Raw genomic sequence first — 27,038 nt, forward strand, 5'->3', positions numbered from 1 at the left:
ACACAAACGGTTAACAGAGCCTATGGCTTAGAAAGGAGGCTCGAGGAGTCTCAGCGCCCACCACTATCCATTCACTGCCGTTGCACCTGTAAACTCGCGTGTTCCCCAAGCATCACCTCCCCTTCCACCCCTACAAACATCTTCCTCCCTGTGATGAGCTCTCAGAGTCTGTGTTACCTTGGAGAATGACTTTCTTCCCAGCAGTCAGTTACCCAGCCCCAGGCTCCCTGACGCTGAGGGTCCTTGGCGCTCTCCTGGCCCCTCATTGTCTATTTCCCTGTGTTCTCTCCTGTGCTGACCGGCCCCTGGCAGCGAGGCGTCCACGAAATCCGAGAGATCAGACAGTTCCACTTCACGGGCTGGCCAGACCATGGGGTCCCCTACCACGCCACCGGGCTGCTGGGCTTTGTCCGGCAGGTGAAGTCCAAGAGCCCACCCAACGCAGGCCCTTTGGTGGTGCACTGCAGGTGAGTGGGGGCCGAGTGAGGGCAGTGGGTTCGAGCCCCCTTGGGGTGATGGAAATGTTTGGGAACTAGACAGAGGCAATGGTCGCACAGCATTGCAAGGGTGCCAGGCGCCACTGAGTTGTATACCTTCTGGTGGTCATTCCACGTTCTGTGAGTTTCACCCCAGCAAGGATCTAAGAGGAAGCAGCAGCGGGGGTCCCTTCTGCCCCCCCTTACTGAGCCCCCCTGTCCGTGCAGTGCTGGTGCGGGCAGGACCGGCTGTTTCATCGTCATTGACATCATGCTGGACATGGCCGAGCGGGAAGGGGTGGTGGACATCTACAACTGCGTGCGGGAGCTGCGGTCTCGGAGGGTGAACATGGTGCAGACCGAGGTACTGAACCCCCGTCCCCCCCTCCTCCCCCTGTCCTCCTCCCCACCCCGTCCACGCCCACCGCCAAGGCCCACGTCCCAGGGCCAAGGGGCGGGGGGAGAGAAGCCACGGTTCTGTTTTCAGAAACCCCCAGCAGAAAAGGCGAGGCACATGGCCATCCTTTCTTCCCGCCCTCCTCCTTCCTTCCTTTTCTTTCTTTTCTCATAAACACATGAAAAAGGCCAGGAGTCTGCCAGGTAACAGAATCTGCTCCCCAAGCCCAGCTTTCCCCTTGCTTCTGCGTCAAGGGTCCCCGTCGAGGCTCCGCTTTGAAGCCTTCAGGATTTCGATACCGTTTCTTTTTATTGTGTCTTTTAAACTAGCTGGTAACCAGAGCGAGACCACCCCTGAGAATAGGCAGGCATTTGCAGAGTGATTTTTAAGGGTAATCTCTGTGCATTTCCTTCTCTTTTGACTGTCCTTAAAAATTCTGTCCAGTGAGTGGCCTGGCATCGTGGGAATTTGCCCACTTTCTGGAAGCACTCTGGAACTTCTCTAAGTTAGAATTCAAGGTGTTTCAGGAACTTAAGTGTTTGAGAAAAAGTATTCCACCCTGCTCCTAGGAAATTAATGTTTTTACTAATGTGCGTGCATGTTAAGTCGCTTTAGTCGTGTCCAGCTGTGTGCGATCCCATGAACTATAGCCCACCAAGCTCCTCTGTCCATGGGATTCTCCAGGCAAGAATACTGAAGTCAGTGGCCATTCCCTTCTCCAGGGGACCTCCCTGACCCAGGGATCGAACCCACATCTCTAATGTCTCCTTCATTGACAGGCGGTTTCTCTACCACTAGTACCACCTGGGAAGCCCCAGTGTCTGAGTGGTTTCCATCAGTGTGTTGAAGCCTTCTGTACTGAGCCCCTGCTTACCTCTCCTCCTGCTGGCCTCCGCATATGGCCAATCACTAATGCCCTGCCCTTCCGTTGGAGGATGACAGGATTACTGGCCCTGAGACAGCCCCCTCCGAGCAGCCAGGTCCCCTCCCTGGCCTTCTCTCCAGAAGGAAGGCGTGCTCTGGGACGGGTGAACCATTGTTCTCTGGTCCGCGAGGGGCTACCTCCCCTCTTCCTCTGGTTCCTGGGAGTTACCTTGGTTTCTCTGCTTCCCCAGGAGCAGTACGTGTTCATCCACGATGCCATTCTGGAAGCCTGTCTCTGTGGGGACACCTCGGTGCCCGCTTCCCAGGTCAGGTCTCTCTACTATGACATGAACAAGCTGGACCCACAGACCAATTCGAGCCAGATCAAGGAGGAATTCCGGGTAGGTCATGCTAAAGGGATAAGGCTGTGACCTTGCTCCTAAGAAGAGCCTCAGAGTCGGCTCCAGAACCTTTGAGCCCATGCAGGGCTTCTCAGCCTCAGCACTGTTGACGCTGGGGGCTCAGTTGTCCGTGGCCGAGGGGCTGTCCTGTCGGGTGTTCAGTGGCATCCCTGGCCGCTGCCCACTGAATGCCTGAGCCCTGCCCCCTACACACCACCCTGACGGCCAGACCATGTGCTGATGTAGTTAGCGTCCCCACATCAAGACCCACTGGTCTGGCAGAGCCAGGCCCTCCCCACCCCTACCCCTGCTCAGGGAGCAGATGTCAGACCAACCCACAGTGTAACCCCGACAGCTAGACCAAGCCAGGCACATTCAGGGTGCTTGCTGGCAAGAGTGCACGCATTCTAAGTCATTCAGTCGTGTCTGACTCTTTAGGACCCCGTGGACTGTAGCCCAGCAGGCTCCTCTGTCCATGGGATTCTCCAGGCAAGGATACTGGAGTGGGTTGCCCTGCCTTCCTCCAGGGGATCTTCCCGGCCCAGGGATCAAACTCGCATCTGTTAGGTCTCCCGCATTCGCAGGCAGGTTCTTTACCACTAGTGCCCCCCGAGTGCCCTGTGCCATTTCTCATGCTCGCCTTGGGTCTGAATGCACCTGACTCCCCACCTAACTCCAGCCTGACCCCTGCCAATCTCTTCCTCCAAACCCCGGTGTCCAGTCCTAGCTGGACTCATTGGCACTTGATCTGGCATACGCACAGCAGTCCTTGTGTCTGCCCGTGCAGAGTCCTAAAGACTAAAGAGAAATAAAAATCTCATTGTGTAAGTGGGGTCCAGGGAGTGGGGAGTGGGGTCGTCAGCTCCAGGACACGGGGTCCCCTGAGGTCTGCACACGAGACGGGGTTCTCTTCCCGAGCGTGCCTGCTCTGTCCCCCAGACCCTGAACATGGTGACGCCTACCCTGCGCGTGGAAGACTGCAGCATTGCACTCCTGCCGCGTAACCACGAGAAGAACCGCTGCATGGACATCCTGCCGCCTGACCGCTGCCTGCCCTTCCTCATCACCATCGACGGCGAGAGCAGCAACTACATCAACGCGGCCCTCATGGACGTGAGCCCCCCAACCCCCGCACCCCCTCCCTGGGCAGGGCACGGCAGGATGTTCCTCTGGGGGCAGCACCTGGGTCCTCTCCCTGGTTTCCTTTAAAGCTGTGAACTGTGTTTTCAGCGAAGTGCACTTCTGCCTCCGTATCTGCTTCTGTGTCGGGACCGACGTCCTTGGTCTCTGGGAGACCCCGGTCCAGGAGGACTGATAAATGAGGGGTGTGTCGGCGGCGCTCTGAGCACTTCAGTTTTTTAACCTGCTGGCCAGAGAGCAAGAGACAGCTATTAAGTCAGGAAGGCAGTGAAGTGGGATAATATGGTTTGCAGCATTATTTTAGTTCCCATTCCTCCTAATTTAGGCAGTAATTAACATGGGGGAGAAATTGCCTGTCAGCACAGATAGTACACAACCCATTACCTCCTGTCAGTCTATTTACTTCTAACTGAATGAGCATTTGCTATTCAATTGATGGGAAAAGTGAATGGGGATTTTCAGTGCTAATGCAGAAATTTTAATTCTATTGGTGTGATATTGGTAAAAAGGTATTTAAGCTTGTCTGACGCTCTGCAGAGCTGTCAAAAGCGTGTGTGTCCTTGGATGGCAGGAATAAGTAACACCATCTCACACATTTAAACAATAAGTGCACAGATTTTAGGAGAAACAGAACTATCTTAATCATGCATATTTTTTTTCTAATTTTATTTTATTTTTAAACTTTACATAATTGTATTAGTTTTGCCAAATATCAAAATGAATCTTTTAAAGTTAAGTTTTCTCCATTAAATTAGTTATGTGTAGAGTCGACATTGCCTTTCTACCAGAAATACCAAACAAATTGTAGGAGGTACTTATTAAGTTTTCTGAGTATCAAAGTGAGGTGACTTTAGCATTGTTTTTCTGCAGATGAGTCTATTTTTGGCCTGTTTTGGCATGGACCATGGTGATGGAATTCACCAGTTGTTAAATATGTTCAGTGTTTTGTGTCACAAGCTCCCATGTGTACAAAATAACTTTGCTCCCTCCTGTCGCGTTCTCCCGGGTCCATTTGGATCTCTCTTGTTTGCGTCTGCAGAGCTATAAACAGCCCTCGGCTTTCATAGTCACCCAGCATCCTCTGCCAAACACGGTGAAAGACTTCTGGAGGCTGGTCCTGGATTATCACTGCACGTCTGTGGTGATGCTAAACGACGTGGACCCTGCCCAGGTGAGATGCATGGACTGCGGCTGCCAGAGCCCGGCCCACAGTCCGGTCTGTGTTTTCTGTGTTTGCACATCGAGAATGCAGTCCCCTGGCAGCAGGTTACAAACCCCAGGCGAGAACAGGGAGCCAAAGATGCCTGTGTTACAAACCAGACGGGGGACTTCCCTGGCAGTCCAGTGGTTAAGACTGCACCTTCCAATGCAGGGGCTGTGGGTTCGATCCCTGGTCGGGGAGCTCAGATCCCACATGACTTATGATGAAAAAAAAAACAAAATACAGAAGCAATGTTGTAAAAAAAAAAAGAACTCAGTGAAGAGTTTAAAAATAGTCTGCACACACACACAAAAAAAAAAACTTTACAAAAAATAATAAAAACCAGGTGTAATTAGGGATGGCAGCAGAAAATAGTCTGAGACCAAAAAGATGGACTGAACTCAGAGACAGTGTGAGTGACGGGGAAACAGAGGGTCATAATCTGGGCTGTTCTCGAAGGATGGAAATGCTGACTGGAGAGAGATGCAGGGTAACAGGCAGTCAGGACTGACCCGGGGGCTGAAGGACATAAAGCAAGCCGACCAGAGACGATGAGAAAGGCCGTCAACCTCTAACACAGCCCCGGATCCGGGCTGGGAGTGTCTCCGAGCCTCCTGGCATGGCCCACCTGGAGCCCACAGGTGGCAGTCAGCCTAGCAGGGTGAAAAGAGTGGAGACTTTTTCACATCTAAGGGATAGCAATTACTTTTGTCAACTCTTTGGTAAAGATATATTAAAGAGAAATGAAACTGAGACTGGAAGATAAGGAAAACTGAGAATGATGAACGTGATTTGTTCGTAGCTCCTCTTCTTATACAAAGAGAGATAGAACTGGGCGATGGTGACTCAGTATTAGTAATGGGGTTAGAAGGATTTTCCTAAAGGGAATTGTCAGGCCAGAGTGAGCCCGGGGGCCCTGGGAGCTGGATTTATCACTTTAGAGCCCAGCTATTCTAGTCACGGGCTGACCTACCGTGACAGAGGCCCTTGTGGGAAGTTTGAACTTGGTGTGTTGTAAGAATAAACTTGTTCTGGAACAGAATTAATTTTCTGTTTCACAGAGACAAATAAAAAAAAAAAATGAAAGTCTGACATATTGCAGCAGCCAAAGTGGACAAAAATTTTCCTTCCTAAAATCCACTTTATTGTCATCAATCTGCCAAAAATGCCATGGACCTTCACTTCAGTCCTGTAATGCTTTTCATTGCATTTGAAGCAATGCATTGTCTCGTTAAGGCTATAGCCCAAAAGCTAGTTAATGAAATAATAATGATCGTGCTTGTCCTCATCTAGTCCTTTTTACTTAAGAAGCTTAAATATTTCAGTAGTCTCCCTTGGTGATCCTCTCCTCTCCAAAGAATGGGTGGCAACCATTTATAAAAGCAAGCAGACACCACAGCTGGGGACCCTCCATGACACAACCAGAAATAGGACAGAGGGTTCTGGTTTCTAACTCACAATGCCATGCATGCGGCTCCACTCATTCAGGGTTGCTTAGTCACAGACAGAGGATAAGCGAGTGTTCCCTCTTCAGAATCATTTTTTTCCCCTAATGTGAATACTGAAATGCAGTGATAGACTGTTTTTGTTTTTGTTTTTTTTTTTCCGTATGAGTGAACCAGACATCAGTGGTTTACACACGTTCTTTCTGGACGACACTGTTGAATTCTAAAGCATGTTAGTCACTCAGCCTTGAACTCAGATAGTAAAGAATCTGCCTGCAATGCAGGAGACCTGGGCTCGATCCCTGGGTCGGGAATATCCCCTGGAGGAGGGACTGGCTACTCATTCCAGTGTCCTTGCCTGGAGAATCCCATGGACAGAGGAGCCCGGCAGCTACAGTCCATGGGGTCGCAAAATATTGGACATGACTGAGCAACTAACACTTGAATTCTAAAGTCGCATCCTAACCTACAGTTGTCTGGGCTCTTACCGAGCCTTGGCTGCCCTGGTGGGAGAGACCAAGGTTCCCATCCCGCTCAGCAGATGGAGCTGGTGCTGGTTTGGAGAAAGGATGCTCTTGGGATTCAGCCTTTTAGAGAGCACTAAACGGAGCATTTGAACCGAAAGTCTCTGCAATCGCGCAAGAATAGCACTCAGCTGCTTTAAGTATTTATAGGCCCAGTTCATGGATGTGTTATGCACTATTTAAGCCATTTTCCGCACGGTTTCCTTGGGCAGGATGCAGAATGCCATAATCCAGGGGCCCGTGCCAGCCGGGCCGTTCGTGTTTCTCTGGTGAAAGTGACGAGCTTTAGATTGAGGGCTGAATTGGGAGGACAAACAGAAAGTAAGGCTGGCTCCGTCAGGAGAGAACGGGCAGGACGGTTCAGATGTGCATGCTAGGGCTTTTCTCCCCAACTCAGCTTCCCATCATATGCCTGTTAATTTTAACATGGGTACCCTGGGGGTCAAAGAGAAAATAAACTTCAGCGAGCTGTCTTTTGACAAGGCAGTTTTATAACTTGTCACCGGGAAGCTCTGGTGAGGAAGGAAAAGTTTCGTGGAAGCATGCATGCATGCCTGCAGAGCTTTAGAACAGATTTGTGATAACAGACAGGGGTTTTTTCTCACCTGTCTCCCAAGTTCAGTGTTGCTGCAGGGCAGTGGCAGTGACATCTGCCATCGTGCTTGGCACCCTGCCTGCCACACTCATCAGCTGCGCCACGTTTCAGCAGAACTCCTGGTTCCCCAGTGTCACTAATACCTGGAGTGTGAGACGCTAGGAAATTGAGTTTTTAATTGAAGCCCAAAGCGGTTACTCATTCCGCCGTGTTTTCTAGGTCTGAGCTGGGAGGGTTTGGACCAGAGCATGAGAAAATGCAACCCAACACTGTTATCAGTATTTTGTCACTAAACAGCCCTGTTCTCAAAGTGATTACATACTACTAGGTGGGCCCAGATGGAAGGCTGGAGACTCGGGTGTCAAGTGGGTCATCTCAAATGTCTTTACTTTTGTAACGGCAGCTCAGGGCATCTCCCCAGGGCTGGAAAAGAATGCCTTTCAGCAGCAAAAGAGATCTTACAGCGATGGTATTCAGGAGGCCCACATGACCTCCTTGGGAGGCAGAATTCCTCGTGGCTTAGTGATGCTTTCACAGAAAATAGAGAAAAAAGTACTAGATGGACAGGGAGAATTAACGGCTCAGCCAACAAGAAAGTCAAGCGGTCGACTGGGGGGAAGGAAAAGAGAAAGGAAATGAAGTGAATGAGGGGTGTTGGGGCCTGATGCTGGTGGTGACCTTATCCAGACGTGAGCAGTAAATGTATTCGGACCATTAACCTCGCGTTTCTGCGTTTTGAATCCAGTTGTGTCCACAGTACTGGCCAGAGAATGGAGTCCACCGACACGGCCCCATCCAGGTGGAGTTTGTTTCTGCTGACCTGGAAGAAGACATCATCAGTAGGATATTCCGAATCTACAACGCAGCGCGAGTAAGATCCGCAACCACCATGGCTGGTGTTGCGGTTTCATTATTTTCTCATCCATTGACTGGGTAGATGGTCTGGGTCAGTCAGTGTTCTGGGAGCCTGAAGGCCCATCTAGGAGTCTGTGAACAAAACAACGTTCCCTGACCCTGTGGAGCTTACGTTCTAAAGGGAGGAGACAGGAGAGGATGGACACAAAGATTGCCTGCTAGATTTGCTAGAAGGTACTGTGTGCTGTAGGAGAAAAATGGGAAAGCAGAAGGTGCCAGGCCTAGACAAGAGTGTGAGCAGAGGGGCCGTATGAATGCAGCCTGGCGGGCGTGAGGGGCAGCCACATGCTCTCGTGCAGTTGGCTTTAGGGGCAGAAATGACAGTCAGTGCAAAGGCCCTGAGGTGGGGGGATTGTCTGGTGAGTCCCATAACAGCAAGGTGGCTGATGTGTCCGCAGCCCACGAGGAGAAGGCGGGAGTAGCTGCTGGGGCCAAGGTTGGGGTCCAGGGGGCAGAGGTCACTTAGGGCCCTGCAGGCCACCACCAGGATCGGGGCTTCTGCGCTGAAGGAAAGGAGGTGCCATCACAGGGTCCCGAGTGAAAGAGTCTTGTGCTCTAATCTAGCTTTTAGAAGGCACGCTCTGGCGTCTGTGCTGAGGACAGTGAGAGAGCGGGTCGGGAGGCTGTTGTAATAATCCAGGTGGGAAACGACAAGGGTAGGCACAGTGGCAGTGGCCGGGGGAGGTGGAGGGACTCGGGTACATTCTGGCCTCAGAGCCAGTAGGATAGGATGGGCTGATCGGTTGGATCCCAGGGACTCACGAGCAGCTCTCAGCGTGTTGGTCTTGAGAACTGGATGGAACAGACATTAACCAGGTTAGGGAAAGCTGTGCAGGTAAGATTGTTAGGGGTCGGAGCACGCATGGACAGAAGGCAGGTCAGCTGGGTACATGCTGGGTTTGAAGTGACTGTTTGATGCCTGCATTGGAATATTGTGGAGACCTTGGAATCTGTGAGGGTGAAATTCAGGAGCAAGGTCTGGAGACCCAGATTGAGGACTCACTGGAATAGTTAAAGCCATGAGACTGAATGAAACCTTCAAGAGAGAAGTGGAGAAGAGAAAGGGACCCAAGGACTGAGCCTGGGGCCTGCATCAGCAAGAGTCTAACAGGAAGGGAGGCCAAGAGCTGTGGGGTTTGGTGGGGGTACAGCCAGGAAGGAAATAAGAGTGATCCCCTGTGTCGGGTTTTACCGGCAGCCACAAAAGATTTAGCCCAAGAGAGTCAGACTAAAATCATGTGGCCTGGTTATTTCTTGACTCCTAAAATTCTATTTAAATCCTCCTGCCAGTGCAGGAGACTCAGGAGACACAGACACAGGTTCTGTTCAATCCCTGGGTCGGGAAGATGCCCTGGAGGAGGGCATGGCAACCCACTCCAATCTTCTTGCCTGGAGAATCCCATGGACAGAGGAACCGGGCAGGCTTTAGTCCATGGGGTTGCATAATTGGATACGACTGAGCAACTGAGCACATACACATAATTCTATTTAATTACGGTGAAAGATCAACTATTGATATCTTAGCAAGAGTCATGCCAGTGAGCAGAACCGTGTTATACTCCCAGGACACAGGGTGTCATCTGTAACACTCTGAACTCACAGACATTGCCAGATCACAGTTTATCCTTTACCTTTAGTTTACTTGTAATTAAAGTCCGGCCTATTTACCACTCTCAGCCCAGTGTGGTCAGTGCTCAGGTCGTGTGCTGTTTTTCACACGGCGTTTGCAAAGCTGTGAGCATTCCACTTCGCTTCTGTCTGCCCTCCCATTGGAAACACCTGGTGTTTTATATCAGCTCGCGATTCAGACTCCTAACTCCTTGGGCCATAGATGGTCCATTCGTTAACTACAGGCAGGCCCTCCTTCCCTCGGGCCCACTGGCATGAGGAGGTGGGGTCAGCGCGCTGGAGCTTGGCCCTGAGAGTAACGCCTGCTTTTTTTCTCTCCGCTCCCCTCCGATCACCTGGCCCTCTGCAGCCCCAGGACGGGTACCGGATGGTGCAGCAGTTCCAGTTCCTGGGCTGGCCGATGTACAGGGACACGCCGGTGTCCAAGCGCTCCTTCCTGAAGCTCATCCGCCAGGTGGACAAGTGGCAGGAGGAGTACAACGGCGGGGAGGGACGCACGGTCGTGCACTGCCTGTGAGTACACACGTCCACCAGACAGACACCAGCCCCAACGCCTTGGCTCACTGCCTCTTGTTCATTATAGGGGAGAAGAAGTAAGCAGATCTGGGCGACAGCTTAGTTTGCAGAAAACAAGCACATGCGCATTTTACCTTTGGAGGGAATGTCGCTGCTATAAATTGAGCCCCAACCTTGTGACTGGAAGCCGCTGCCTCCGGAAAAAAATACCTGGGTGGGTTCAGTGAGCTCCTTCCAGCTCTTGAGAGCACGTTGTTAAGCTTCGGGGAATTTTCTGAGCTGATTGTGAAACTGTTGGTAACCTGAAATCCTCAGCGGCAGACATGTTTATGTCACGGACGTCAGCAAATGCCACAGTCAAGGGCCCCTCCCCGTTACGGCAGAACTGGTTTGCCAGCGCACTCATTGGTGATTCTGTTGGATTTCATGACAGAGGTTTCAAAGGAACTGTTTCCTTCTTCTTTGTGGCTTTAAGAGAGTTTTGTTTTGTTTTGTTTGCCTGGGGACAGATATATATTGGGAAGATTTGGTTACAGCCAGGGTCTGCAGACTGGTCTCCAGACCAGCAATTTTAACAAGTGCTAAAATGGGAGATCCTTGGCTGCAGAATAATGGTTCCCAACCTTGGCTGCACATCTGGGGAGCTTTAAAAAACAAACAAACAAACAAACAATGCCCAGGCCACAGCAAAACAATTAAATCCAGATCTCTGGGGGTGGGAAGACTGGGCAACAGTGCTTTTTTTAACTCCCGGATTATTTCAGCACGAGGCCGAGGTTGCGAGCCTTGGCTTGAGTCTGCGTGCTTTTCAAAGCACTTTCACCTGCATCTTCTCATGGGCGAGGAGAGGAGCTAATCAACCGGCTGAAGGTGGCTTAATGGGCAGCGATTAGAAAGCCTGGCAGTCTGGGGAGATGGGGAGAGAGTCTGTGGACACTGAGTATGAGCTTCCTTCTCTTTTCAGTGGAGCGTTGTTAACAAGCTCCCAGGGAGCTCTCTCCCAAATTGAAGGGAAGACAAAGCTCTGCTCCGGGGACACCGACCCTGGTTACAGCAACCAGCATGGCCGAGGGCTCGTTACTCTCTGCTCGCTGCCGTATCTTGCGAGATGCCCCACCCTCAGCCCCCACCCCGGGTCTGGGAACCCAGGACTCTGCCACCTCTCAGCACCGAATGTGGCAAGAAACCGCTGTCCCCTCAGAAACAGTCTTATGAAGCAACCAACACTGGCCCTTCATCAGAAGTCCCCCAACTCCTCCCCTCCACCTTCCCCTTCTTTCTCAGGGACCCAGTTCATTAAAATCATCTCCACCGGGAAAACGTCCAGAAGGATCAATGAACTGCTCCCATCCCCGTTTTTATTCCTCTACTTGCAGACTTAACTTCTGATCAGAATAAGATCAGAGGGTCACCTGTGTGAGGTGATACAGCCCTGGCGAGGATAATCGACATTTTAGTGAGAGCTTGTATTCGATCGGTTAGGTTTTCTTGGGGATGCAAAAACAGTTTGCAGTTACCAATTTCTGCATCAGGAGCCTGCTAGCCTCTGGAACTAGGAACATCACACTTCTAGAAGCTTCCTGACCAGGGCCAGCCCTGGGACCCAAATGGCTGCATCCCACATGTATTAAGTTCACCTTAAAAAATGCATTCCGGTATACAGTAGGTGCAGACAAATACTGTTTGATTCCACTTATACAAGGTGTACCTAGAAGAGTCAGACTCATAGAGTCAGAAAGTATTAGTCCCTCGGTAGGTGCCAGAGGTCGAGGGTGGGGTTGAATGGGGAGCTAGCATTTAATGGGGACAGAGTTTCAGTTTAGGAAGGTGAAAGTTTTCAGGCTATGGACGATGGTGAGTTGTACATTGTGAAGGTACTTAGTGCCACAGAACTGCACAGTTAAATACGGTTAAAATAGTATGTTTTATGTCATGTGACTTTTACCACAATAAAAAAAACTTTTTTTTAATCATAACAGGAAAAAAGGAGGGAGCTACATCCCAGTAGTGGGAGATCTGAGGCCCCAGGAGGGGTTTGCGGGGAAAATTCAAAGACCCATTAAGTCACTGCACCTCGTAGACCACCCTGTAGACACTCTCCCAAGGCACAGCTATGACCCCAGACTGAACAGTTCCACCCCCTGCCCACGGGATACCTAAGACAGTGGCTGTTCTCTCACCCAGTGGACACTGCGGGCACCTGCTGCTTCTGCCCTCCTGCCAGCCGAGCCCCTGGCACCTTCTCCTGCTGAGAGATCCTGGACTTCTCCCTGGGAACCATCCTCCCCACAACTCTGAAGTCCCAGCTGTTGCCATGGGGCTGCCATTTACTCTCTCCATATCACGGGGGCAGGGCGTGAGACCCAGGCTGGGGTCAATGCTGACTGTTGTCAAGATTTTAAAATCTTAATCTTAGGTTTTTTAGTTGTAGGAACAGAGTTAGGTTAAATCGGTATCCTTCAGTTCAGGCCAGGAGACGTTGCCTTGACCCACAGGCAACCTGCTGTCCACCCCACCACCTCCGAGATGAGACCTTCTTCCTATTCAGTATAGCGCAGTGCCACCTACTGGCCATGGGCAGAGTATCCATTCCCGGGACGCCCTTCAGGGCTGTGAACTGGATGGTTCACAGAAAGCAAGCAGGGAATTCTTTGTCTTTATACATGTCTTCCAGCTGATAAAACTAGTCAGAATGGGTAGAATTAAGGTCTCATGCTTTTTCAACCCTTGATGAAAGTAATGGATGTAGACAGTGGTCATCGACAGCTGCTGAAAGCATTAGATGAAAAGCCAATGGAGGAGAAACACTGAGGTGTCAATGCAGAGAGAGATAAGAAACTGAAGAGCAGAAGAGAAAATTCAGGAACAACCACACCTCGGGGTCCCCTGACTCACAGCAGGGTCCCACAGCAGCACACCACCTGCAGGGCAGTGATCTCCCTTCTCACGCTACCCAGAGAGCATCTCTAGTGCATGCTGTCTTCGTGCAGACCTGCAAAGGAAGACAACAGAGCTTCTACAGAAAATCTTCACCTGAAGGAGTAATCAGAGATGAGTTACGCAGGACACAGAACAGCGGCCATAAAGGAAGACATTGGTAAATTGGGTCGTTAAAGCTGAGCACTCCCGTTCATCCAAGGAGCGTGGAAGCACAAGACGGGACACTGACATTTGCTCTCCATACATCTGACAAAGAATTCCTAGCCAGCATGCCAAAGAACTGCTGAATTCGACAAGAAAAGGACAGACAATCCAACTGTTGGGCAAAATGCTTGATGAGAACTTCATTTTTTCAAAAAAGAATATCCAAATAGCCAATAAGCATAGAAAAGGCATCATTAGTTTTCAGGAGAATATGCATTAAAATACAGCAAAATTGGGTGCCCCTACATTCTCACCAGAATGTCTAAAATTTAAACAAATAAATGGTTCTAAGTGTTGGGAGACTGTGGAGTAACTGGACTCCCAAACACTGTTGGAACAAAGTAAGCACGTACAACCATTTTGGAACCATTTAAATAGCATATGTGTGTGCATGCGTGCATGCTAAGTCGCTTCAGTCGTGTCCAGCTCTTTGTAACCCTGTGGACTGTAGCCCACCAAGCTCCTCTGTCCATGGGATTCTCCAGGCAAGAATACTGGAGTGGGTGGCCATGCCCTCCTCCAGGGGATCTTCCCAACCCAGGCATCAAACCCATGTCTCTGTCTCCTGCATTGGCAGATGGATTCTTTACCACTAGCGCCACCTGGGAAGCCCTTTAACAACATTTACCAAAGCTAAATATAAATATATCCTCTGAGCTCTTCTGCTGTGAGGTCTGTGACTGCAAAAATGACTCATAAATGCAATAGGAGACGTGCTTATAGCAAACATACTCATAATATGGAAAACTGCAAACAGCCCAAACATTCGTCAGCTCCTAGATAAAGAAATTATGCAGTAGTACATGCACTCAATGGAATTATTCTCAGCAACATAAGAAGAAAAGGCTTCCCTGGTGGCTCAGATGGTAAAGAACTGCCTGCAATGCAGGAGACCCAGGCTCAATCCCCGCGTCCAGAAGATCCCCTGGAGAAGGGAACAGCTACCCACTCCAGTATTCTTGCCTGGAGAATTCCATGGACAGAGGAACCTGGCGGGCTGCAGTCCATGGGGGTCCCAAAGAGTTGGACACGACTGAGCGACTAACGCACACAATGTAGGAGGGCAAACTGCTGATACAACGTGGGTGCTTCCCACACAGTTAATGTTAAACAAAATAAGCCAGACTCAGAGAGTACATGCTGTATGATTCCATGTGTACAGAATTCAAAAACAGACAAAAGAAACTAATGATGCCAGACCTGAGAACAGAGATTATCTTGAAGGTGTTGGTGGTTTTGGTGAGGAAGGAATACTGGGGAGAGGGGATCCAGGGGGCTGATCGTGGTCAGTATCTTGATCCAAATGGTAGTTAATGGTATATGCATTTGCAAAAGTTAACTGCGATCTATACTTAACCACTTGTGAGCTTAATTGTAGGTATCTTATACTTTATTTAAGAAACTGATTTGGAACTTAAGCATGGAATGATCAAGCTGGCATTGGAACACAGTGATCAATCTTAAAATCACAAGACAAGGTGATGTCCTATGCCTGCTTCCTAATGAAAGTTCACTTATAAAGTATATTTATCCAGAAAGAAAAAAATCCTGAATTTCTTATGAAACTCTGGAGCTAAATCCCAATTAACAGAAAGCACAGGATTAGAGATTGGTGAATGTGGGGCTGTCTGCAGGGAAAATGACCCCATTTCCTCAACAAATAAATTGCCAAGAGGAAACAATGAGAGAGCAAAAAGAACCCACAGATTAAAATAAACTTGCAAGACTTGTCAACCGAATGCAGTGTGGACTTTGCTTGGATGAGGATTTGAAAAAGTCAACCGTAAAAAAAAGTCTAAACAACCTGGGAAATGTGGACAGTACCTAGAAATTTGATTCTGTTAAACTGTAGTGTTTATTTTAGGTGTAATAACAATGGTATTGTGTTTATTAAAAAAAAAAAAGTCCTTTGCATCCTTGGAAAAGTGGTTGATTCCAGAGCTGGTACAAGGGAGAAGTTACAGGACCAGTTAGAAAATCTCATGGTTCTAGAAAGTAAGGACGTGCTTGAAAAAGGTTGGAGGAACCAGCCTGATGGAGCTCCTAATGGCCAAAGCCAGAACAATTTCAGCAACAAAATAAACATGGATACTATTTTAGCTCAAAGAAATGATATGTATAAGTCTAAAGTGACATAAATAATAGAAATAAATAAGCAAATAAAATTTCAAACAGTGCCTGAGAGTTCTCTCTTTAGAGCAGGATGTAGAAGGAAAGAGTGATGTGGACACCAATTAGACAGGTGTCAGAGACGTCACTTTGCTGACAAAGGTCCGTAGAGACAAAGCTGTGGTCTTTCCAGGAGTCATGTATGGATATGAGCGTTGGACCATAAAGAAGGCTAAGCGCCGAAGAATTGATGCTTTCAAACTGTGGTGCTGGAGAAGACTCTTGAGAGTCCCTTAGACAGCAAGAAGATCAAACCTAAAGGAAATCAACCTTGACTATTCATTGGAAGGACTGATGGTGAAGCTGAAGCTCCAATACTTTGGCCATCTGATGTGAAAAGCCGACTCATTAGAAAAGATCCTGATTCTGAGAAAGAATGAAGGCAGGAAGAGAAAGGGACAAGAGGATGAGATGGTTGGATGACATTACTGGCTCAATGGATGTGAGTTTGAGCAAATTCAGGGAGATGGTGAAGGACAAGGAAGCCTGACGTGCTGCAGTTCGTGGGACTGAAAAGAGTCGGACACGACTTAATGACTGAAGAACAAGCAGCACAGTGAACACTGTTGCAGACAGGATCCCTAAATGGGCATGAATAACAGCGGATGAAGCTTTGAGGAGAACAAGATAGTTACATAATCCCAGTGTATTTTTCCCAAGATACTTATTAACTACAAAGAGAAGCATCATGAGTACATGGTGAAAAAATCTGCCAGACATCCACCATCTTAATAAGCAACCAAGGCCAGCATCGCCAGCAACAAGACAGTCAACACCATGAACCTTCGAAGGAGGCAACAGCCTTTCCATGGTTTTCTTACCAAAGTGCATAACCTCATGTTCAATGATAAGAAAGCATCAGAGGAATCAAAATGAAGGTACTTTCTACAATTTGTATTTTGTGATGACTTCTCAAATCGTGGATGGGGGACCATGGCTCTTTTCTGCATCTCATTCTGTATTCCATATTCTGCAAAACAACTGACCAGTCCTCTTTCAAAGTGTCAAGGTCAAAAAAGGGAACACTGAGGACGCAGCTCATAGGAAACACTAAATGCTAGGTGGGTCCTGGACTGAATCCTGGACCAGGAGAAAGGACGGTTGTAGAAAAACTGGACACCCTGACCAAGGTCTGTAATTTAGTCAATAGCATTATACCAGCAGTAACTTCCTGGTTTTAACCGTTTGCTACAGTTATGTAAGACCTTCACATCAGGGAAGGTGGGCATACAGAGAACTCTCTGTGCTATTTTACAGTGATTCTGTACAATTAAAATTAATCCAAAATAGAAAGTTTTATTTTGAAAGAGCCCTTATGAAGCCGTTTATCTCAAATTGGGACTGGAACCCAGCCAAAATCCACGGTCTTCTGACTGAGATCACAGACCGAGTTTCAGGACCTAATGAAACTCAGGTTTTCAGGTTTCATTTCTCATCGCAGAAAGTATTCCATGAGAGACAAAGTGATAGGTAGGAAGTGTATTTATTCAGAGAGAAACACGCTCCACAGACAGAGTGTGGGCCATAGCAGCAGCGAGTGTGGCAGTCTCAAACTATGGTTGTGATTACCTTTTAAGGGATGGGTACTTTCCTAGGCTAGTGAGTGGGAGAATTATCCCAACTATTTGGAGAAGGGGCGGGGATTTCCAGGGATTGGGCCATCGCCCACTTTTTGATCTTTGATGGTCCACTTTGGAACTGCCATGGCACCTCTGGGTGTCATTTAGCTTGCTGATGTTTTGCATTGAGCTTGAACTGAGGATCAAGGTTTAGTCAAGTTGACTTGTCTGCCTTCTAGTACCCATTTGGATCGAATCAGTTTATGCTGTGTTCTCTAGCTGTGTCATTCTTTCCAAGGTTGTGTGCTGCCCTCTTCCCTCCTGTTTCATTTATTTTAGAGACAAAGCATGAAATGCTAATAGATTGTCTGAGGCCAAATCCATCTTTGAGCATAACCCACACCCATCCCAGTTTTCCTGCAGACACTGCATGAGATGTTTGTATATTGAAAATTTTCCTGCAGGTCTTATGCAGCCGTGGGGGCAGAGGTGGAGCTGAGAGAGCAGACCAGGTTCCCATCACCTCTGGTCAGGTGATCTGTGGGCTCTGGGCTCTGGGCTCTGTTTGCATCAGGTAGAAGGACTTGCTCGGGTGAAGCATCCCGGCCAGGAGGGCTTGGGCAGCAGATGTGACCAGGTGGTGTGAGCCATGTGCTGTGATGGTGACCCAGACCCACCACCTGCCTCTCCTCTTCCTACAGGAATGGGGGCGGCCGCAGTGGGACCTTCTGTGCCATCAGCATCGTCTGCGAGATGCTCCGGCACCAGCGAACGGTGGATGTCTTCCATGCCGTGAAGACGCTGAGGAACAACAAGCCCAATATGGTGGACCTGCTGGTAGGCCCCGGTCCATCTATCGTCCCACTTGGAGTTGGGGGGGTGATGAGGAGCCATCCCTGGTTAGCTCAGTCTGATCCCTGGTGGGAGAGGCTCGTGCTCACGGTGCATTCGCTGTGCTTGTCTGAGTTTTTCTCCTTCCTTCTCCCTTCCTCTTGCCTTTTCACCAGTAGGCTTCTCTCAACACATCTGACACGTAGAAATAGTTGAAACTCACAAGCGCACATTCTGATTAATTGCCATTCTCAGCAGCACCTTCCACATGTCTAAGCACTTCGTCTTCACAGAGAAGAAATAATCATAGCACATGAAATGCCAGATTTTCAAATTACAGATTTTATAAATAGCTTAATCACCTAATATTTATTAAAGCTGGGAATTGGAGTTTGACATCCGGACGATTGCATTTAATTACGGCGGGTATCTGAGGAGAGGATGAAAGAGGTGGAGAAACAAAGGACGAGGTGGAATGGTTTTCTTCGGGAATTTCGTGAAATCTCTTTATTGTGCAGAGCTGTTGAAATGCCGGCTGCTGTGACTCCAGAATAGGAGAACAGTTTAAAGGAGGAAGCTTTTCAATGAGGTTTTTGTATTTCTCTGTTAGTGGAGGAAGGATCTGAAGGAGACAGGGGGATTAATCCCAAGGTGGGGAGAGTGGCCTGGGATGGGGAGGGAAAGACAAGGTGGAGTCCCTGAGGAGCTTGGAAAGCTGCTATACATTGTAAATACCTTAACGGGACTAAAGAGGGAGTGGAGAGTCACGCTGAAGCTGAGGAAACAGCGATGGCCTCACCCATGATGGCCAGCTCCTGGGACCCACCCGAGCCCTGCTCAGCATCCAGGGCCATCTGCTTCCCCCACAGACGTGCTGGGTGCTTCATGAGCTGTTCTAGTTTCCAGATGCATGTGCTGCCCTGGGAATTTAACAAACAGGAACCTCTTTGGCCAGGTGCAGACTCTCAAAACCATCAGCAATTACCATGTTGGCTTCTGCGAAAAAAGGGCTGTACCCCCCACACCACTACTCCCCACCCAACCCTGGGTGGTTGTTGTTCAGTCACTAAGTTGTGTCCGACCCTTTGTGACCCCATGGACTGCAGCACGCCAGGCTTCCCTGTCCTTCACTATCTCCCAGAGTTTGTGCAAACTCATATCCGCTGAGTTGGTGATGCTATCTAACCATCTCATCCTCTGTTGCCCCCTTCTCCTCCTGCCCTCAATCTTTCTCAGCATCAGGGTCTTTTCCAATGAGTCAGCTCTCATCAGGTGGCCAATGTTTTGGAGCTTCAGCATCAGTCCTTCCAATGAATATTCAGGGTTGATTTCCTTTAGGGTTGACTGCTTTGATCTTCCTACAGTCCAAGGGACTCTAAAGTGTCTTCTTCAGCACCACAATTCAAAAGCATCAATTCTTCGGTGCTCAGCCTTCTTTATGGTCCAACTCTCACATCCATACATGACTACTGGAAAAAACCATAGCTTTGACTATATGGTCCTTTGTCAGCAAAGTGATATCTCTGCTTTTTAACATGGTATCTAGGTTTGTCATAGCTTTTCTTCCAAGGAGCAAGCATCTTTTAATTTCATGGCTGCAATCTCTGTCCATAGTGATTTTGGAGCCCAAGAAAATAGAATCTGTCACTGTTTCCATTTTTTCCCCCATCCTGCCCTGGGGATGTCCCTCAAACCTGCCTTCTACTCTCAGCTCTACTCATTCAAGTGAAGTGACCTCAGACAGATAACCTTGACATCGCCTTGGGCATGTCACTCTCCTGAGCCTGAGTTGTAACCAGGGATGATGTTGGTTTGTTGAGATCATCCCCTGTGACGACATGCATGAAAGTGTTTTGGAAGTGCCCCAGGTGAGAAAGCCCGTCCCTAAGACTGCAGGTGTCTACAGGGCACAGTGTGACCAGCAGCACACCTGATGCAGGTAAAAAAGCACCAGGTGCAAGCGAGGAGACTTCAGGAGCAGGAGCATGTGTACACGTGGCACTTACAAGTGCCTTTCACACAGTCCAGACTTCACGTGGATGGGCCAGGTGCTGTGCCCAGACTTCACTGGTCAGAGGACCGTCTCACTCCCCGGGTTGTTGTTCAGTCACTAAGTCATGTCCGATGCTTTGTGACCCCATGGACTGACTGCAGCACACCAGGTTTCCCTGTCCTTCACTATCTCCCAGAGTTTGCTCAGACTCACATCCATTGAGTTGGGGATGCCATCTAACCACTCCTCGGGACCCCCCTGAATTTTAGAGTTCCCCCACCCAGAATTCTCCATCTTCTGGGCTGAGGGCAGTTAGAGGGGGCCCGAGTTTAGGACAGATAAGCAGATTGGCAGAGGCTGGAAACAAATGCATAAATGAAACCATTCTGAGACATCATTCGGTATTTAATGCCCTGATTCAGGGACAGGCATGTAGCTTCCAAACATTAGTTGGCATCTGAGTAAAGTGACCTTGACTTTTTAAAAAAAGTGTAATCCCCTTCTCACTGCAGCCTGACTTAAGCACATCGTTAGAAACAGACCCTTCCAGGTCTTTCCCTGAATGGTTCTGCTGAGCTTCCTTCACTCACGAGTTTTTTGGGCAGAAGCAGCGAGGCTTTTCCCAGATCCATGGTGCAGACTGCAGGATGGGGTGCTTTTCCATGAAGGCAGCTCCTGACTGCAGCCCACGTTCCCGTCATAACCTGGGCGTTTCTCTATTCATGTGTGGTTCTGAGGGAGAAACAGGATTCTTGGATTCCCAGAACCCCAGAGATCCACACCAGTTTTATGATAAGCTCCACGGCTGAGAAATGTAAGAAAGTCCTGCAATTTCCTGAGGAAAATGTCTGATGAATCTGTCACGGTGCCTCCTGATGGGATAATAGAGCTTATCTGGTAACCAAAGGGAAAATGTCACGGTCCTCTTTTCAGTGGGCTTGAAGATTCTTGAGTTGAATCAGGGCTCTTGTCGCTGGCATATTTGTTTTTGCTGTGAGTATAGTTCCTGTTTAGTTTGGCACTCGTGTGTGTGTGTGTGTGTGTGTGTGTGTTGGCTGAGATAACTAATTCAGGTCAGGGTGATAAAACCTGGTACAGTTGTATTGGACATAAAAGATCACCCAAGACTTGAGTCTTTCCTAAGTAGAGAATGTGATACCAGTAGCTGAGAAGCTGGCTCCTAGCTGTCTCTTTGCAGGAGGAGGCTAGAGCCAGGGCACCCTAGAGCAGACCCCATGCTGGCCGCCAGGAGGCAGGCAGGTGGGCGTGGGGAGGCAGGAGGGCCAGGCCCCTCTGGGTCTGCTCATCCTTCCATTCAGACCCCAAAACATGCTGCCACAACCCCCATCCCCCAATCAGGGCAGGATGAATGTTCCGAGGGGATCAAAGTGGTCCCATCTCCATCTCCCCTTGAGGCTCTGATTATTTTTCAAAATTGTGTCTGAGTTAGAAACTTCCCCGTCCATTTTGAAGCATGGCACTTTCAAGGGAGAGTCAGAGGGCCTACGGATTTATTTCTTCAACTGCTTAGGTCTGGAGGCTCCAGGGAAAAGGCAGTAGATTGCCAGGAAGCAAAATCATTCTAACACAAGACTAGATGTCTTGATGGGCTTCCCTGGTGACACCATGGTAAAAGATCCAATGCCAATACAGAAGGCCCAGGTTCGATCCTGGGTCGGAAAGATCCCCTGGAGGAGGAAAGTGACAACCCACTCCAGTATTCTTGCCTGGGAGATCCCAAAGACAGAGGAGCCTGGCAGGTTACAGTCCATAGGGTTACAAAAGAGTCCAATAGGACTGATTGACTAAACAGCAGCAAGGTGTTCTGATGCAGCAGGGCCACTGGGTTTGTCTCCTGACCCCTCTTGCTGCCGAACTTCTCAGTGATCCACCTCTTCAGCCAGCCCCCAGCCCTCATCAAAGGCCTGGATCCCCGAGGGGCCTCCTGCCACAGTGCAGCCTGAGACTGGCGCTACTTAACTGGTCAGATGCAGACGGGGTCCCCCACGCTGAGCCACTTTGCCTCTCTTACGGTTGCTGGGAAACCAGCTGCTTCAACACACAGTCTGCTCTCACCTTTGCTTCTGCACTTGGCTTTGAAGTTCCCAGGTCTCTGTGTTAACAGAGAAACAGCCTTTAGGAGCCAGATCTTACCCGAGAAAGTTACTGTCCCCGGGAGGCAAGGGGAGCTCTGGCCAACATGCTGACCTGACACACTCACGTTGTGGAGTGGTTCCCTAGACCACGGTGATCAGCACAACTGTGGGCTCTCGGAGTGAGTGCAGCTGACTCTATGTGGTCAGAATGCTTGTGATCCGTGGTCAGCAAGTTTCAAGGGTACAGTTCCATATCATTAACTCTGGTCGCCGTGCTGTATGGTAGAGCTGTGGAATTCACTGCTCTTATAACTGAAAATTTGTACCCTCACCAGCATCACTCCACTTGCCCCTCCCCTGACAATGACAGTTTTAGTCTCTATCTCTATGATACTGACTTCTCTGTAATGGGACCTTTAAAAAATTCTGAGCCCCAGGCCCACCCCAGAGACTGATCCAGGTGACATGGACCTGGCTTCAGCAGCCGTGGGACAAGCGCCCCAGGTGACCTGATGTGCAACCGAGGATAAGAAAGTTCATGGGTGGTCTAGAAAGGCCCTCGGCCCGTCCACACGTTGGATCAGCTGGGGCACTTCACAGATACAGGAGCCAGGCTGCGCCCCCGAAGATGGGGGTAGACAGAGCCTGTGTGATATGCCGCAGGTGAGAAACACAGCTCAGGAGGACGAGAGGCCAGTCCTGCAGTATGGCCACGGTGGTGGCGGGGCAGGCCAAGCCCACTTCCCATTTCTTCTCTTTACTGGACCCAAGAACAGGGATCTGAGCTGCTTCCAGGACCAGGGAAGGCAGTGGCCACAGGCCAATGGGTCTGACTAAAGAACCAGATGCACAGACAGCATGTGGCCTTGGAAAGGGAGAAAGTGCTTCAGACTCTTTCAAAGCTATACTGAGTGCAATGACCCATCCATCTATCATCAGAGACAGGCAGCTGCCCCCCAGGGGTCTCATAGGCTGGTCACCCAGTGCGACCCCCTGGGAACACTGATCCAAAGAGTCCCGCCTGAGGGTATTGGCACATGGGCCCACTTCCCCTCCTGGCAGGCATGTCGGGCAGAAGCGTTTTTCTGCTTGTCAGCAAAGATCCAGCTTAGACTGAAGCTGGTGTTCATTTCCAAAAGCAGGTGTGTGTGTGCAGGGGTGGGGAGGGGGAAACTCTGCCCCAGGTGAGTGCACAATCTCTTTGAAACTTCTCAGGCGACGTGGAGTGTTTGAAGTGACAGGCTGACTATGGGGCCATGTTCCGCAGACAAAGGCACTGTCCGGCCTTTGGGGGAGCCGCCTGCAGCCACCAAGGCCTCCCATGCCCTCCCTGAGGGCAGGGACTCTTACAGCGTGACCTCATGTGGGGTATCCTTTCAAGTTTCACTTTCTCCCTGTTTTGTGAGAGCAAGGGGCATCTGAAGTGAAGGTGGGGGCTTGAAGAGGAGTTGCCAGTTACTCTGGTTGCAGTCTAGCACAAAGATGCTCACGTCATCAGCTAATGTCACCCAGACTGGGAAATCCTGGGACCAAAGCATAAACGCCCTTTCTCCCCTGAAGCAGAGATGGTTCATGTGGCTTAATTATACTGTTCAAAAGAGAGAAAACCGCCAAAGATGGGCTGTATCTGGTGATCAAGTGTAATCAGGTTCCAAGTGGGAGGATTTCAGGTGTTTTTCGAGGTGCCTGGGGGAGGGGACCAGCAATTTGTGATCCTTCTGCTCATTCCCTGTACGGAACCAGTCATCACAGTCTGTGGAGCTAGCAGCCTATTTAGGAAGGATGAGATGAGAGAGACAACTCATTTTGAAAAACTGTAGTCATGCCTATGATGGGGCACCTTCAGTGATTCCCCCCCCAACAGCCGACCCTTGGGATGAACCCGAAACCCCTTCCTGGCTTCCTCGTTCACCTTTGACCCAAGGCAGCAGCCACGTGGCCCTTTAAGTGCATCTTACTATGTTAAGGATCAGCAGTAAAAGAGCTGCCTGCCAATCCAAGAGGCGTAGATTTGATTCCTGGATCGGGAAGATCCAGGAAATGGCAAGCCACTCCAGTATTTTTGCCTGGAGAATCCCATGGACAGAGGAGCCTGGTGGGCTACAGTCTATGGGGCCGTAGAGAGTTGGACACGACTGAGCAACTGAGCATGCATAACACTCTGTTAAGAAGACGGTCCCTAGTTGGTATTGAAACTAACTGCACAGCTAGCTTTGTACAAAATCATGTTTCTGCAAGAAGGAACTGATCTCTTAGGTTTCCACGAAAAAGAAAAAAGAATTGTCTGTGCGATTCACAAAAACAGCAATGATTGGAGCTCGCCTTAGCCAGTGTCAGCCATGAGCTGACAGCATCAGGATTTTGAAATTCGAGTGATTTCTTGTAAATATTCTGAAAATAGAAGTATCAGATCCCAAAATAATAAATCCTAAAATGTGGATTGAAAGCTTGCGCAGGTGCTGGTCCGGGATCTGAGAAAGCTGCACTCAAGAGAAATGAGTTCACTGCCCCATTAAGAACTGGGATGTGGCTCCCAGGGGGCATCAGACGTTGCCCCCAGTGCCTGTCCCTGTTCTGCCATCTTTACCCGGGCAGCCTGCCAGGAGGACCACAGTCAGGAGGCCCCCAGGCTTTACCATTCAGACTGGGACACTTTTGAGAGCAAACAAGGCTTCAACTCTCCATTCCGCCAAGATAACAGGCATCAGTCAAGACTGTCCTGGGCAACCCAAGGCACTTAATATCCACCTCCCCCAGTCCACATGCTCCTCCTCCAGCTCCCCATCACCTGCCACCCCCTCACATCTCCCCTGAGAACTGCTGCTCCCCGCTCCACTGCACCCATGTTGGGGACCATTCGTGGGCCCCACTCAGCTCTGCCTCTTGGGGGCCCTTGGGTCCCTGTCTCATCCTCCTCATTGGACCATGGACTTCTCAGAGTCAGGGGCCAGGTCAAGGTACTTGGTATTTAAGAGGTGCTTAATAACTGTTCATAAACCAGAGGGAGTCCTGCTGACTGACAAAGGTAAAGCCAGGCCAGGCGTGAAGCCACGTTTATTCACTGAGCAAATCAGGAAGGCGCATCTCCAGCCTCCCTCCCAGTACACCTCTTGGCTTTCCCATAATTTGTCCTCAGGATGTTGATATAACAGGTGCACTTACACGTGTGGACAAGCAGATGTGTTCCAGTTGTCTGGAACTTTCCAAGAAGTCTCACAAGTGTAGATGTCAGAATATTTCTTTCATTGGCCTTGTGTGTAATATCTACAGTGAATACGTGTGTGGTCCAGGATTGTGACGTCCTAGCTCGTTTCTGATTCACCTCCTTCTCAGGTTGATTGCTTCCAATTAAAGCCCTAACTGGGGCTTCTGAGCAGTAAAGAATCTGCCTGCCAGTAGAGCAGGTGCAGGTTCGATCCCTGGGTCTGGAAGATCCACTGGAGAAGGAAACGGCAACCCACTCCAGTATTCTTGCCTGGACAGTCCCACGGACAGAGGAGCCTGGCGGGCTGCAGTCCGTGGGGTCACACAGAGTCAGACTTGACTGAGCACGCACTCACGCACAGCATCATTGCTTTCAGAGAAATGGGGCCCGCTGTGGCCGCGCTGATGTTCTGTCCCTCCTGTGTTCCAGGATCAGTACAAGTTCTGCTACGAGGTAGCCCTAGAGTACTTGAATACTGGCTGACGGCGTGAAGAGCCCCGCACACCAACCTTCCATCCTGCACAGCCAGGAAGTGCCACGGTGTTTGTGCCGATGAGATGAAGACAGCTCCATATGCTTATTTTGCTTTGCCTAATTGGCTCTTTTTAAAAAAGAGTCCAAGAAAAAAAAGTGTTTATAAAACTGCTTGCACTGCCCGATTCCCAGTAGTGCTGCTGCCTGACCGAAACCCACCCACAGCACCCAGCGGTCCAACCCCGTCGTCCTGGGCACCGGCCCCTTCGAGCAGCGCGGACAGATGGTAAATTGAAGAGCACAATTATATTCTTATGAAGGAATTTGTACCTTTGGGGTATTATTTTGTGGCCCGTGAACGTTTCTTATTGTCACAGCTGAGTGTACATTTTCGTTCTGTGGAGAATGCTACCTGGCATTATGATAATATATTATTTTAGTTAATATTTGTATTTTAACATGTCGCATAATATATGTAGCTTTCCAAGACTAACAGATAAACGTATAATGAACCAAGAGATGTTGTATGAGTTGTTGTTTCTATCAGATTTGTATCGTTTCCGAGGGAAAAGCTCGGGAGGCGTTCGGTTCAGGAAGGCGGAGGTCGGCGATCAGGTTCACAGATCTGAAGTTCTTCAGTTCTTCCTGTGTGTTTATATTGTAAATATTTTTGATTTCATCAGATTATTTATTCATTAAAAGAAATTTTTGTGAAGCGCGGTGAGTGACAATCATTTTTATCCAGCCCTGGAAATCATTCACTGTATGATGCTACCTGTGTGAATTCTCAGCTCAATAAATAAAGACGCGTGAGCAGTGTGGTGTCTGCCTGGTGTCCTGACACCCCGCGGGGCAGCTCTGGTCACTCCTGGCCTCGGGCAGAGAAACCATGGCTGGTCTGCTGGATTGGAGCAGGTGGAGTTAGGATTTCGGAGAGATCTTTTGTCAGGGAGAAATCGAGACCCATCCTGAGCTGCTCCTCTGAGCCCCAGAGGCCACCGGCCAGTGAGCTCTGACCTGGCGGGCAGGCTCTGACAGGAGCTCTGGGCGGGACTCCAGAGTGGTGATTTTCTGAGCAGGAGGAGAAGCCTCTGCCTTTCTCTGGGGGATCATCTCCATCCTTTCCAGGCTTCATTCATGCCTGAGACTCACTGCCAGAACACTCTTTAGAGAGTGGCAGGACCAGAGTGCATTTGAGCCGGACACCACGCTGGACAGACGTTTCTTGCAGAAGGGACTGCAGCCTGAGGGCTCTGCTGGCCTCTGAAGGAGGAGGAAGCTGGGCGAGGTCACACACCGAGTGCAAGCTGAGCCCCAGCCTGTGTGACCTGTGGGTGACAGGGACAGTCCTTCGAGAACACCCGTCTGTGCTGAAAACTGCAGGGGCTTCCTCTAGTGGCAGCAGGTCCTTCCCCCCAATGGTAGGACTGGACATAGTTTGGAGCCATTGAGCCATCGGATAGC

General features: G+C 49.6%; 1 protein-coding gene across 6 annotated transcripts in view; it reads left to right on the forward strand.

The window, feature by feature from the left end:
• PTPRM (protein tyrosine phosphatase receptor type M) overlaps window positions 1-26,393 on the forward strand; it is a 665,201-nt gene extending 638,808 nt beyond the window's left edge. For all 6 annotated transcript variants that reach the window (XM_059881042.1, XM_024984488.2, XM_024984489.2 and 3 more), the window contains 9 exons: window positions 313-467; window positions 705-840; window positions 1,989-2,138; window positions 3,078-3,251; window positions 4,318-4,449; window positions 7,789-7,914; window positions 9,937-10,100; window positions 17,677-17,812; window positions 25,530-26,393. In XM_059881042.1, the coding sequence (XP_059737025.1) occupies window positions 313-467; window positions 705-840; window positions 1,989-2,138; window positions 3,078-3,251; window positions 4,318-4,449; window positions 7,789-7,914; window positions 9,937-10,100; window positions 17,677-17,812; window positions 25,530-25,583 (1,227 nt within the window). In that variant the 3' untranslated portion in view covers window positions 25,584-26,393. The remainder of the gene's footprint in view (window positions 1-312; window positions 468-704; window positions 841-1,988; window positions 2,139-3,077; window positions 3,252-4,317; window positions 4,450-7,788; window positions 7,915-9,936; window positions 10,101-17,676; window positions 17,813-25,529) is intronic.
• Window positions 26,394-27,038: the final 645 nt, after the last annotated feature.

This window comes from Bos taurus, chromosome 24, assembly GCF_002263795.3.
Source record: "Bos taurus isolate L1 Dominette 01449 registration number 42190680 breed Hereford chromosome 24, ARS-UCD2.0, whole genome shotgun sequence".
Lineage (NCBI taxonomy): Eukaryota > Metazoa > Chordata > Mammalia > Artiodactyla > Bovidae > Bos > Bos taurus.